Below are 14,955 nucleotides of genomic sequence, written 5' to 3'. Positions count from 1 at the left end.
CCACCACCACCACCACCACCACCACCACCACCACCACCACCACCACCCCTGACCTTTGTGGTCAGGGGCCCCCATGCTGAGAAATTGATTTAAAAATGAATCCTGGACTAATGATAGCATGGGGTTGATAGTTATTAGCAAACCCCTGGGGAGGAGGAGAATGGAGGCCCAGAAAAAAAGGTCCTGGTGTGTAGGGTCACCATTCCTTTGGAGATATTAGCCATTTCTGGAGGGAACTGCTAAACAGTTATGCAGCCCTTTTGACAGGCCAGTGGGAGTAAGGGGCCAGAGGTTAAAATGCATGGCTCATGAAGAGAGGACACCTGATGAACATGCCTCTGTTTGAGTTGGGATTCTGGAAGGCTGCACAATAGAAGCAGGGGTTAATCAGAAGTAGACATGCTCTCACAGAGGCCAGCTTTGAATCACATCTAATTTCTCTAAAATTCAATTGAAGGTTCCTAAATGACTAGTGCCCCTCGGCATCCATCAGAATTATAGATCCTTCCTGAAGGAAGGTAGTATCATGCAAGGCCACAAATTATTTCTATAGTTTGCAAATGAGATGCCTGGTTATAATCAAAAGCAGTCAGGTATACAAAGACATAGGCAACTTGAAGAAAGAGAAACAAAAGTGATAGAAATTGGGCCTCCAGATATTGGAATTCTCAGATACAGACTTAAAATAACTACACTTATCACATTCAAAGGGAAATAAGATTGAGAATTTTGGCCGAGCAGTGAAAACTGAAAAACAAAATCAAATGGAAATTCTGGGAATGAGAAATTCAGCAACTGAAATTAACTCAGGTAGATGGATTTAAACAGCAGATTAGGCACATCTGAAGAGAGAATTAGTGCACTGAAAGATGTTAGACAAAAATAACCAGAGACAAAGGATGAAAGCAATGAAAAGTGATAGAAAATACCAACACAAATGATGATGGAAACCAGAAATCCATTGAATGCTATTTCTAAGAAGCTGAAAGAGAAGAACTGTTAAGTTAGAACTTTGTCCAGTAAATGGATAAATTGTCACGTAAATATACAATGAAGTATTACAGAGTAATAAGAAATAAACGGACTATGGTTATACATAGCTGTGAATCTTACAAATAAATGTTGAGCAAAAGAAACCAGACAAGGGGGGCGCCTGGGTGGCTCAGTTGGTTAAGCGACTGCCTTCGGCTCAGGTCATGATCCTGGAGTCCCAGGATCGAGTCCCGCATCGGGCTCCCTGCTCGGCAGGGAGTCTGCTTCTCCCTCTGACCCTCCCCCCTCTCATGCTCTCTCTCTCTATCTCATTCCCTCTCTCAAATAAATAAATAAAATCTTTAAAAAAAAAGAAACCAGACAAGAAAGAATACGTACTGTTTGATTCCATTTATATAAGGTTCAACTAAAATGTTTAATGATACATGCTTAGGTGGTAAACTCTAAAGAAGAGTGAGAAGTAGTTTCCATAAAAAACCAGATTGGGGTTGCCTATGGGGAATAATGGGGAGGGATATTGGGGAAGAGTTGTGAGGACATGCGCCCACGATGCTGGCACTGTTCTATTTCTTGTTACCTTATATGGATGTTCATTTTATGACAGTTCCTTGAAACATGCATTCATATTTTGTGAACTTCCCCTCTCTGTATGCTGTAGTTCACCATAAAAAAAGTTTAAAAGAAATAAACAATAATCACTGCATGGGACAACAATAATAGTCATCAATATGGGTTTTTGGTTTTTTTTTTTAAGGATAGAACTAAAATATGGAACAAAACATAGGGGAAGTGGATTAAGTCTATGTAAGATCTTTGTATTATTTGGGAAGAAGATAATACTGTTAATTAACATCAAACTTTAAGTTAGGTGTGTATGTGAAAATTGTGTATAACTTTCATGCTTTTCCAAAGCATGAGGAGGAGCTGGGAAAGGAATAAAACTCAAATTCTTTAGAAGACAAGATTCAAAGAAAATGTGAAGATATTGAAAATGTAACTTTAAAAAAAAATTTTCACTTATATCAACAGTCAAAATGATAAGGTACCTAGAATTAAATCTTAACAGGAAAATTAAGGGAGAAAATTATAAACATTTTTGAGAATCTTTTTTCAAGAGCTAATAAATGATAAACCATGTTTATGTGTGGGAATACTGACAATATCGTAAAATGACAGTTTTGCCCATATTAATTTATAAATTTATGCTTTTCCAATCAAGTCTAATGGGACTTTTTTGGAATTTGACAACTTGATTTTTTTTTTTTTTTTGGATACTTGAAGAGCCATGAAAATTTTGGAAAATTACGAAGACTTATTTCATATCATGATTTACTGGAAAGCTGTAGTATTGAGATCGTTATATATTCTTGCATAAACAGACCAAGGAAACAGAATAGAACACAGGAGGAACTTGCTATGTGAAAAGTGACAATGTAAATCAAAGGAGAAAGAATATTCCATGAATCAGGATGAGATCATCAGCTTTCTGTTTCATAAAAATAAAATACAGTCCTTATCATATCATACAGAATAACAGAATGGATTTACAAAAAACTAAAACTAAAATTTACCAGAGAAAACATTTTTAGAAGAAATGTAGGCAAAAAGCCTTAAGAATTGAGGCTAGAGAAGAATTTCTTTTAAAAAGGGGGGGGGAGTATTTATTTATTTATTTTTTAAAAGATTTTATTTATTTATTTGACACACAGAGAGAGAGAGAGAGCCCAAGCAGGGGAACTGCAGGCAGAGGGAGAAGCAGGCTCCCTGCTGAGCAGGGAGCCCAATATGGAGCTCGATCCCAGGATCCTAAGATCATGACCTGAGCCAAAGGCAGCTGCTTAACCCACTGAACCCAGGCGCCCTATTTATTTATTTATTTATTTACTTACTTACTCACTCACTCACTTACTGTCACCCAGGCACCCCAAGAAGAATTTCTTTATTAAGATACAGTAATCAAATCCATAAAAGAAAAAAAAAATGTTAATTTGGTTACATTAATATAATATGAAGAAAACTCCCTCTGACAAATTACACACAATACAGATGTCTCAAACTGGAGAGGATATTTGCAATAAAAATAATCCAAAAAAAATTGATTTTTTTTTTTTTTTTAAAGGCTTTTTTTTTTTTTTTTTAAAGATTTTATTTATTTGAGAGAGAGAGAATGAGAGCAAGCACATGAGAGGGGGGAGGGTCAGAGGGAGAAGCAGACTCCCTGCCGAGCAGGGAGCCCGATGCGGGACTCGATCCAGGGACTCCAGGATCATGACCTGAGCCGAAGGCAGTCGCTTAACCAACTGAGCCACCCAGGCGCCCCAAGAATTGATGTTTTATAAATTCTCCGTAATAACTCCTTTATAATAAGTACAAAAAAGACAAACACCACAATTAAAAATAACAACTAGCAGGGGCACCTGGGTGTCTCAGTCAGTTGAGTGTCTGACTTGGTTTTGGCTCAGATCATGATCTCAGGTCTCTGTCCTCAGCCACATTGGTTCTAAAAGGCATGGATCCTGGTGGATTGGTACAAGTCCAGTAATCACAAGTTCAGTAACTCTTCAGACAGTCCCAGAACCATTCAGTTTTACTGTTCATCCCTATTACTACAATATTTTCTCCTTCAAAAATCTTAACACTCAGTGTACCAAGAAAAATTGTCACCACCATTTACTATCTGGGTTGAAAGAATTCCTTTTTAAAAATTATTTTTAAGTTATTTTACAAATAATTTACAAATGTAAGAATAAAAGGGAGTGAAAGACTATTATGTATTTAATAAGAACTTAAATATAGCAAACTAAATTTTTATTTCATTTTCTTGGTTTTGAAGATATAGATAGAGATATGTATCTATATATCTATATCTATGCAGATAGCTATCCCCATCCAAATGGGCAGGAGCCTCTGAATGTAACTAGTGGTTCATCAGTTGTCATGCATGAACTTCTACATACTGATTCTAAGTTTTTATTTTCTTTTTTTTTAAGGTTTTATTTTTTATTTATTTGTCAGAGAGAGAGAGAGAGAGTGCGCACAAGCAGGGGGAGTGGCAGGCAGAGGGAGAAGCAGGCTCCTTGTTCAGCGAGGACTCTGTCCCAGGACCCTGGGATCATGACCTGACCTGAAGGCAGACACTTAACTGACTGAGCCACCCAGGTGTCCCTGATTCTAAGTTTTAAATACACCCTTAATGGAGTCTAGCTTGTCATTACTTCTGGTTCTTTTTGTACTTGCACTGTCAAGACACAATACTTGAAGAATTTTGTTTTTTAAAAACATTATTTTGTTGAGAAGATGGCCACCAGATACTCCATAAATGCAAAACATTTTCATTTTTAGATTTGTATACACCTTTTAGAATGGTCAAATTTTTAATATCTATATCACCTGTTTTTTATCATCATCTCTCTATAATACCTGTCTTCAGCATCTGTCTACTTAGAAACCATATCAAGGAAATTTTGATGCCTAATGAAATAAAAGATGAAAGAATACTGTCATATGTCTTTTAGAAAAATGAGATGGTCTAGTTTCTTGTCACAGAATATTGCAGAATGAAGATTTTTGTTGAATAACTAGATGAAAATGCCATTTTTTTGTCCTCAGAAATATATTATTCACTCATTCTTTATTTTTAATTAGAGAGAGAGAGTGGCGGCAAGGTAGGGGCAGAGGGAGAGGGAGAGAGAAACTCAAGCAGACTCCCCACTGAGCGTGGAGCCTGCCACAGGGCTTGATCCCACAACCCTGAGATTAGACCTGAGCTGAAACCAAGAGTCAGCGCTCAACTGACGGCGCCACCCAGGCACCCCTCACTTGAGTTTGAGAAAATATATGCAGGATAACATCATCTGAGGCCATAGGCTGAGATTTTACTTACAATCATCAATTTCACCATCTTCATTAGAGTCTCAAGTGCTGCTACATCACTCTGCATTAATCTTTGGATTAGATGTAATAAGTGAAATATTTTCCTCTGTTGGTTGTCTTTTCTTTGCCATTATGGCCAGTGAGGGGGGGTGTCTGAATTCTCAACTGTGTGTAGTTAAAGCTAAAACCAGGCAACAAAGATGGTGGATGGCGTCTCCAGACTCCTTTTGTACCTTCTTGAAAGATGTTGTAATTTTTTGGGCAACACAGTAAGAAAACTGAAGGATGATGTCATAGCGGTCTTGATTTCACTATTGCATTATCCCTCTGAGCAATTCCATCATTCTTTCATTTTCTTATTTTAATCTTTTTTAGGATAGTTAGGAATAATTGATGAGTCATGATGGTGTAATTTCTGGAGTGTTGAAATAGCATAATAAATCTTAGATTTATAAAAAGGTCCAGTGGACTCACATGGTAATTGAAAGATAGAATGAGTTTTGTTCTATTCTATTTTTTTTTTAGAGATTTTATTTATTTATTCATGAGAGACAGAGAGAGAGAGGGGCAGAGGCAGAGGGAGAAGCATGCTCCCTGTTCCACAGGGACTCGATCCCAGGACCTTGGGATCATGACCTGAGCCGAAGGCAGACGCTTAACCGACTGGAGCCACCTAGGTGCCCTGTTTATTCTATTTTTTAAAAATATATTTTCCATTTTCTTCTGTGGAAGACTTCTAATTTAAAAAGTCATGAAATATCAATATAAATCATTAAAATTGTTCAACAAAAAAACTTAAAAACTGAAATGGTGTCTAATGGACCCTGATGGTATACTGAGGATTAAACACTAGGTGCAGGTGAGTCAAAATGTCCCCTTTTTAAAGAGGCATTTTATAAAAATCTGTTGTGATAGTTTCCACATGGCTGCATAGGTATCTTCGGTGCTGTTTTTAAACTTGCAGACATTTTAATTATGACACTGCTAATGATACAACTGAGTTGACAAAGAATTTCTGGGTAGATGTTAATCTAGCCAGGATTTTCAGTTATACCTTTTCTCAATTCTTACATCCAGGAATGGCTTGGTGTACTCAGCTAATGACCCCATGGAGGGTAGATGTGTTACATAATAAAGAAGAGCATCACCTCTGTGATTCTGGACAGTCCAGGCTGACAGAGATGAACACTTGCATATAGGTCAAACTAGTTAAATATAGAACAGCCGTTATGGAAGGCAGTTGCCAGGGGCTCAACAGCATCAGCTCTGTTTCTGTGGGGGAACACTTTGCAGATGGTAAGAACAGAGCTAGAGGCCAGTGAATTAAAGAGGATTGCATGGTGGAAATTTAAACTCTTTGGTAAAGGGTTTATTGATGAGTCAGCTATATTAATCTGTGAAGATTAATCTTGACATCTTCCTTACCTGACTCCTAATTTATTGCAAGAATTTACCTTTATTTAAGTAACACACCTGTAAAAATTGGTGTGGTTGTACTGACTAGGTTGGGGGAAGGCACATGATGACAGGTCACAAGATTAGTAAGGTTCTGAAAAGGTCAGAATGGTACTGATTATAAGACAAATTGTTCCTGTGGGTCTACAGTGTTCCTATTGTCTCTGGCTTCCCATCCACACAGATGATTTTTGAGGTCGGACTGAGAAGGAAGTCATGATTCCAGTGGCAACATAAGGCACAATGACAGCAAAATTCATACATTTTAGCAGCTTTTTGTTTCATGCTAAATTGGCAGACAACCTTGAATAAAAATGTCTTATAAAATAATGTAGAGGGGCACCTGAGTGGCTCAGATGGTTAAGCGTCTGCCTTCAGCTTGGGTCATGATCTTCAGGTCCTGGGATTGAGCCGCATGTCAGGCTCCCAGCTCAGCAGGGAGTCTGCTTCTCCCTCTCCCTCTGCCTCTCCTCCTGCTTGTGCTCTCTCTGTCTCTCTCTCTTAAATGAATAAATAAAATCTTTAAAAATAAAATAAATAAAATAATGTAGAATCTCAGGGCACCTGGGTGACTCAGTCGGTTAAGCGTCTGCCTTCGGCTCATGATCTCAGGGTCCTGGGATCGAGCCCCACATCAGGCTCCTTGCTGGGTGGGGAGTCTGCTTCTGTCCCTCCCCCCACTCATGTACTTGTGCGCTCTCTCTCTCTCTCTCTCAAATAAATAAAATCTTTAAGAAAAAAAAACTCTACACGTGTTAAAACTCACAAAACTTTATACCAAAAGTCAGTTTTACTTCATAATAATGAATTTTTAAAAACAGATAAAATATAATATTTACATTCTATTCATATTTGGATTATTGTTCACTCTTTAATGCAGTTCTCTGCAAAATGATAGTCATGTGTTCATCAAGGTTTCTAAAATTTAACTAGGGTTTTTTTTCCTGAACTACTTACAGATTGTTTTCCTTCCACCAATGTTTTAAAAACTAAGTTCAAATCTGAAAAAAAATAATTTTCTCAATATAGTCATATTTATTGAACAGATGTCTGATGATAAATGATAGCTTGGTTGCTTATAAAAAAAATTCAACACCAAAAGCTGTCATCTTTCCAACTGTAGAAAAGACTGAGGATAAGGAATTGGAACTATACCTTCAGTTTTGTCAAATACTTCTGTATGGTAGGGTATTAATTCTTGGAAATTTTGTGACTGAAAAACAGATTCTACATTATTTTTTTTAAAGATTTTATTTATTAATTTGAGACAGAGAGAACAAACTGGGGCGGCACAGAGGGAGAGAGAGAAAGAAGCAGACTCACCTCTAAGCAGGAAGCCTGATGTGGGGCTACATCCCAGGACCCAGAGATCATGACCTGAGCCAAAGGCAGACACTTAACCAACTGAGCCACCCAGGTGCCCCATAAAATAGTCAAAATTGTTATAACAAAGAATAATGTGTGGAGGGAGCAAGCTTACCCAACCTAATGCTGTAGTAGAATAGGCTGGCAATAATATAAAAATATGAAGCCCGATAGAAATGACAATCCATGAAGAGAAAAGATTATTTAGTCTACAGTACTGGATCAGTTAATTGTTTGAATAAGAATTATTTGGATTCTTATTTCACATGTACCATTTACAAAACTGAAACTCCAGATAGATTGAAAAATTATATGTAAAGTAAAAATTTTAAAGAGAAGAAAATATAGGTGACTATCAGGGTCTACAATGGGGAAGGATTTTAAGGGTAAAATTAATTTTTAAAAATCATAAAATTAAAGATGGGTAATTTTGGCAACATAGTAAAAAAAAAAAAAAAGTAAAGGTCCTTCTATATTCAAAAATATACCATAAATAAAATTAAGCGGCAAGCTGGGATAAAATACTTATAACAAATGAATAATACCCTTAATATATAAAGAATTTTTCTATAAATCAATAAGAAACACTATTAAATCCCAAAAGAAAAATGTGCAAAGGATATGTACAAATAATAAAAGAAAAATTACAAATGGTAAAAACATGATTTTAGAAAGTACCATCCTCTTCAGTAATCAGACAAATGCCAGTTAAAAACAACTGGAGGGGCGCCTGGGTGGCTCAGTTGGTTAAGCAGCTGCCTTCGGCTCAGGTCATGATCCTGAGTCCCGGGATCAAGTCCCGCATCAGACTCCCTGCTCAGCAGGGAGTCTGCTTCTCCCTCTGACCCTCCCCCCTCTCATGCTTTCTCTCTCTCAAATAAATAAATAAAATCTTTAAAAAAAAACCAAACAATTGGAAAACACTATTGTTTGGTTATCAAGTTGGGAATTACTTTTTAGATTTTGCTAATACTCATTACTTGTGAGGATATACCAAGATAGTCACTGTCATATACCTTGGTGGGATTATAAAGTGATAAAATCTTTCTGGAAAAGTATTGGGACAACCTATTTGAAGGGCCTTAAAATACTCAACACACCTTTTAAAGTAACAATTTGCATTCAGGAAGTATAATCATATTTATTGTCAAGGAGTTAAGTACAAAAATGTTTATCATGGGACACCTCGCTGGCTCAGTCAGTAGACTCTTGATCTCTGAGTCGTGAATTCGAGCCCCATGTTGGGTATAGAGATTACTTAAAAATAAAAATCTTTTTTTTTTTAAAGATTTTATTTATTTATTTGACAGAGAAAGACACAGAGAGGGAACACAAGCAGGGGGAGTGAGAGAGGGAGAAGCAGGCTTCCTGCAGAGCAGGGAGCCCAATGTGGGGCTTGATCCCAGGACCACCTTGGGATCATGACCTGAGCCAAAGGCAGACGCTTAACTGACTGAGCCACCCAGGCGCCCCTAAAAATAAAATCTTAAAAAAATGTTTATTGTAGAGCGCCTGGGTGGCTCAGTTGGTTAAGCGACTGCCTTCGGCTCAGGTCATGATCCTGGAGTCCCTGGATGGAGTCCCGCATCGGGCTCCCTGCTCGGCAGGGAGTCTGCTTCTCCCTCTGACCCTCCCCCCTCTCATGTGCTTGCTCTCTCTCATTCTCTCTCTCTCTCAAATAAATAAATAAAATCTTTAAAAAAAAAATGTTTGTTGTAACAACATATATAATACTAAAAACTTAGAAATTATTAAATATCTGATAGGAAGGAATTAAGGTGAAGTTAGGGGAGTTCTCTTGGAAGCAGTCATACAATGAAATATTATGGAGCCATTAAAAATTATATAGTTGTATTTATAGCCATGTGAAAGGGCTGAAGATAATATCTGTACTGAAAAAAGGGATACAAACTACCTACACAGCACCTAATTAATAATATGAGTTATTTGTAGCTAGTTGAATTTTGGATGATTGCGATTTCTTTCCATTTTTTAGTGTTTTTCCACATTTTCTATAATGATCATGTATTTTGCAAATAGAAACAAAAATAAAAATTTTAGTTTTCAAAGAATAATGTTCAAGAGAATACAAGATGCAGTGAGTTCCCAATTTTTTTAATTAAAATAAATTTAAAATATAAAAATAAATCTACAGAATGTTAACAGCATTTATCTTTAGGTATTATGTAGTATATATCATAGGTATGATATGACATAGCATATTTTTAACTTACTTCCATTTGTTTTACAACTTTTGCTCAGTTAACATCTAATGCTTTTATAACGAAGTAAAAAAAAACCCAACTTTTTTTTTAAGATTTTATTTATTTGAGAGAGATAGAGAATAGCGACAGAGAGCACAAGCAGGGAGGAGAGGGAGAAGCAGGCTCCCCACCAAGCAGGGAGCCTGATGCAGGCCTCGATCCCAGGACCTTGGGATCATGACCTGAGCCAAAGGCAGACGCTTAACTGACTGAGCCACCCAGGCGCCCCAAAAAAGTCCCAACTCTTAAAAAAAAAAAAAAAAATTCTATCCATACCAGAGGTTTAATGAATACCAACCATATCTAATCCTGAATCTCATTATGCCCATTATTTATATTATCCATATGTAAGTTAATGTTCATTTTCACCTGTTTTGTTAATCCCTGATTTTGTTTGTTTGTTTGTTTAAAAAAAAAAATTTATGGAGTGCACTTCCTTCTTTGGTTCCTATAAGAGACTTAAGTACTTGAATATAAATTGTTAGAAGGTCCATGTTAACCTAATGAATTATTGGCATTTGAAAATATTTGCATCTATTAAAAGTTTACAATGTGCAAACTATTTTCTTATAATGACTCTGTATTCAACAAACTCAAATCACTATGCAGAAGAAATAGCACCCCCTTGACTATTCTTTCTATAAACTATGTCTCTGTTCTCACTTTACTGTTAGAAAAAAGTACTTTGTTTTCGTGTGATATAACCAAATGTGAATCATGTTCACCTCCTTCCGTCATCTGCCCACTTCCCAGTCAACCTCCAGGTAGAGTTACTGCTTAGTTATATAATATGACAGACGTTAAGCCTGCTGCAACTGTTCTCTCACCAAAATTCAGGGAAAATGGGAGGGAGTTGCCATTCACTGACTTAAGACAGACATCTGATAATTATGAGTTGTTCTTTTCAATAGTGAGAAAAGAAATGCATGTCAATGAACAGGTTGTTATTTGATGGACTATTCACATTCATTAATATATAATGTACATTTTTGTTTTATGGCTATTAAATATGAGGTTCTGGAATGCCTTTTCAGTTTGCAGAATTCTGAGAATGCAGTTCCAATACCTTTGAAGGGTAGAAGCCATGAGTACACCTGCTGTATTTATTAGTCAAAATGGAGCAAAATCAATCTGTGACAGCTTTGTTTTGCTCTCTTTGACTAGTTTGTTTAATAATATATTCAAATTATGACCTTCACTATAATTTCTTCCCTCAACAGCTTGGTGCTAACAGCGGTTTGCACATAATCATCTTTGATGAAATTGATGCCATCTGCAAGCAGAGAGGGAGCATGGCTGGTAGCACAGGAGTTCATGACACTGTCGTCAACCAGTTGCTGTCCAAAATTGATGGGGTAGAGCAACTGAACAACATCTTAGTCATTGGTGTGTTTGCTTTGAAAAAAAAAGTTTTATGATTTCAAAAACATTAGACACATAGGTTCTGAATTAAGATCTCTGTAGGTTGTAGTTAATACTGTGTTGCCCATGTTTCCAAATTAGAATCAGGTGATATTGAAGAATCTTAAGTACCTATTTTAATGTCTGGCCTTAATAGGACAAATAAAAGGTGGGTTTTAGTGACTCATGGGTGTGTATGCTCATAGCTCAAAGATGAAAAAGGCAGCATAGTGTAATGCAGTGGTTTTCAAATTGCATCCTATAGGCCTCCAGGGGCCCTCAGAGGTGCCTCAGGGTCTGTGAGTGAGCTTCAGATCATGTATCCCAATTATAGCTTCTTCTTTTAACTGTTTCATGTACTGAGGTTCTTTTAAGATGACTTTAAAAAACAAAACAAAACTTTTGATATTTATGAAGGTTAAAAACCATTGGCCTACAAAAAAGGAGAGGGACTTTGGGGTTGGGCAGATCATGTTCACATTGTCCCTCTCTCACTTGGACAGGCTACTTAGCCTCTCTGAACTGTACCTTCTCTTTTTAAATATTTGAAGTTTTCATTACATTTATATTCCATTGGCGGTATGGTGAAATACTAAAGCAGAGTCTTCAGGTATTTCCATTAGAACAGATCAAGAACAAATGATATTTTTATTTGAGAATAATTGTTTTCTATTTGACCTTTATAAAATAACTTATTTGAGAAATTACTGTTCTTACATATACTGAAGGGACATTTTATCTTACTTTTTAACTTTTGTTGTTTCGTTTTGAAATCTGTGCTCAGGAATGACCAACAGACCAGATCTGATAGATGAGGCTCTCCTTCGACCTGGAAGACTGGAAGTTAAAATGGAGATAGGTAAGCAGATCTGTCACTGGTTGGGGGAGGGATGTGTGTTTAGAGTTCATTAGTAAGAGCAGAGTCCTGTAACTTAACATTGGTTGGAAAAGTTGTGTATCATGAAGAGCACATGTTTACCTGCTTAAGTACCTGTAAGAAAAGCATTAGGATTGTAATAATTTCTACTTTATTTTCAATTTTACCAGGCTTACCAGATGAGAAAGGTCGACTACAGATCCTTCACATCCACACTGCAAGGATGAGAGGGCATCAGTTACTCTCTGCTGACGTAGACATTAAAGAACTGGCTGTGGAGACCAAGAATTTCAGCGGTGCTGAACTGGAGGGGCTGGTGCGGGCGGCACAGTCCACTGCTATGAACCGACACATCAAGGTCAGGAGAATCCGCTAACACATTAGGATTCTGCAGCTCTGTAAATACTGTGTCAGTGTTCTTCCCTTTCCTTTCAAATGTACCAAGGGCTGTGATAGTGCTGACTTTTGACAGAGAAGAGACATGGTGAAAGGAATGGGAACTGTCCGCTGCCAAAGCTTCAGAGTGGTAGGAAGTAGATGATGCTGGCATCTGCCCGACGGTAACGATGAACACATTTGCCTCGGGTTGCTGCCATCTGATACGAACATGTGAAGATGAAGAGTATGAGGAGCTCAGTTTTTAATCTTTGTACTGTGTAGAATTGGAACATGTCATAGGAAGTTGCGTTTTCTAGATGCTAGAATTATGGGGGCTGCTTCGTTCAGCACATACACTGAATACCTGCTGTTTTCTGAGTATTAACCTGGAGACACAGAGATGATAAACCATGACTTCTCCCCTCAAGGAATTCAGAGTCAGGCAGATGGACATGTTTGTAAATTAGTACAATAATGTTATTGATACTATGGTAGGAAGACATACTGGGATACTTTTATGTTGCTAAAGTGCTTTTGAGTCTTTACCATCCCTTCTCCTCTTCAGGGATAGATGGATGACTCCCAGATTTATGTCCCATCTCTTGAAAGCTTCTTTCTCCCACTTTCAGATTTATACAAAATACCTCTACTTCAATGTTTTATCAGGTCTCAAATTTAATATTCCCAAACCAAATTCACTGTGTTGTTTTTGTTTTTTTTTTAACTGCTTTCCTTCCTGTTCCTATTTTCCTGTTTATCCCAATTTCCCAGGCTTAAAACTTCAGGAATATCTTTAATTCCTGCCACTCTACTGTGTCCTATATCAAGTCATTCACCAAATTTTGTCACTTCTATCTTGGCTGTGTCCTTCAGTTTCTACCCACCTTCTGTTTTATTAGTTTTCCTGTTTCATACTATTCTACCCTACAGAAACTTCAGAACAAAGTACAGACTTCTTAGCCTGATCCTTAAGGTCCTCTAGATCTGACCCTAAACTGGCCTTTCCAAGTGTGTTCCCAATTATTCTCCATACTTTAGCCAAACTGAAATACTCATTGGTCATCAGACATTAATTTATTTTTTCACTTACCTGCTTTTGCAGAAGTCTTTACCCTCTATGTTTACTTATCTTTTTAATACCTAGTTCATATGCCACCACTTTTCTTCAAACCTTTTCTGATCGTCTCCTCTAAGAAGGATGTATTGTCATCCTTCTTGGGATAGTAGTGTATCACTTATGGTACGTCCGGTTCACTTTGGTTCACAGTAGATTTATTCAGCACCTACTCTATGCCAGACACTATGCAGGCAGCTAATGCTACACCTGAAAGGAGTAAACTGCCTACCCTGAGCAGCCCATGGTTTAATCTCCACATTCAGTAACAGAAAGGACAGGGGACGTAAGGAAGTGAAAGGGTGTCAGATGTGGTCAACTCCTGGGGTGAGAGGATGCTTCACAGAGACATTTCTGGGTGAATGTGTCTCTTGGTGGGTTAGGACGTTTTAGGTGGAAGGCAAAGGAACAGAGACACAAAATAGCATGGTGTGTTAGGGTAATTCAGTATCGCTTCAGCATAAAAGGGAGGGGAGGTAGAGAGAGACATTGTGGGGAATAAGTTAGGAGACTAAAGCAGGGAGTGGAGCACAAAGAGCCTTTTATATTGTGCTAAGAAGTATGGACTTTTTTCCTGTGAGTAGTGCTAAGCCATTGAAGAGTTTTAAGAATAGCAGCGACATAGTGTTAAAACATAAGCTCACTCTGGCAGCTGTGTCGAGTGGAGTATTGAGGCGAGTGGAGTTGGCAACATCCTATCACTGGTTCTAACTTGAGGACTGTGGCCCATGAGCCATATCCAGTTCACCAGCAATTTTTATAAATGAAATTTTTGGGGAACATGCCCAGTCATGTATGTGTTGTCAGTGACTGCTTTCATGCTTCAGTGGTAGAGTTGAGAATTTGCAACAAGGACTGTGTGGCCCCACAAAGCCTAAAATATTTACTATCTCATTCTTTACAGAAAAAGTTTGTCAACCCCTGTTCTAGACTTTAAGTCCATATCTTATTCGTGTCTGAATATCCCACAGTGCCCCAAATGGGTCTAAATACTGAGAACGTAGCAGGTGCTTGGTAAGTTTCTAAAGTTAGTAAACTTATATATGTATTCTGAATCAAGCTGTACCCATAAGTCGTAATTTCCCTACGTAATAGAAGTGACTTTGTTCTAGCTCAGGAATGCCAAAGGTCAGGATAGTGTGGAAATACAGTATTGGTTCCTTTATGGAATGGATCTATCCATCCATCTATTCATTCTTTCATCCTTTCTCCTTGCCATAAGAAATGTCTTAGAA

The 14,955-nt window shown here is 37.5% G+C and overlaps 1 protein-coding gene across 1 annotated transcript in view; it reads left to right on the top strand.

Annotated features, from left to right (window-relative positions):
• The window catches only part of NSF (N-ethylmaleimide sensitive factor, vesicle fusing ATPase), a 141,773-nt gene that overhangs the window by 72,810 nt on the left and 54,008 nt on the right, over positions 1-14,955 (top strand). The window contains exons 10-12 of the mRNA XM_021678482.2: positions 11,171-11,336; positions 12,136-12,210; positions 12,399-12,586. Coding sequence (XP_021534157.1) covers positions 11,171-11,336; positions 12,136-12,210; positions 12,399-12,586 — 429 coding nt within the window. The remainder of the gene's footprint in view (positions 1-11,170; positions 11,337-12,135; positions 12,211-12,398; positions 12,587-14,955) is intronic.

Source organism: Neomonachus schauinslandi, chromosome 15, assembly GCF_002201575.2.
Source record: "Neomonachus schauinslandi chromosome 15, ASM220157v2, whole genome shotgun sequence".
Taxonomy (NCBI): Eukaryota; Metazoa; Chordata; class Mammalia; order Carnivora; family Phocidae; genus Neomonachus; species Neomonachus schauinslandi.
The sequence above is the reverse complement of the archived record's forward strand: the minus strand, read 5'-3'. Positions and strand labels throughout refer to the sequence as shown.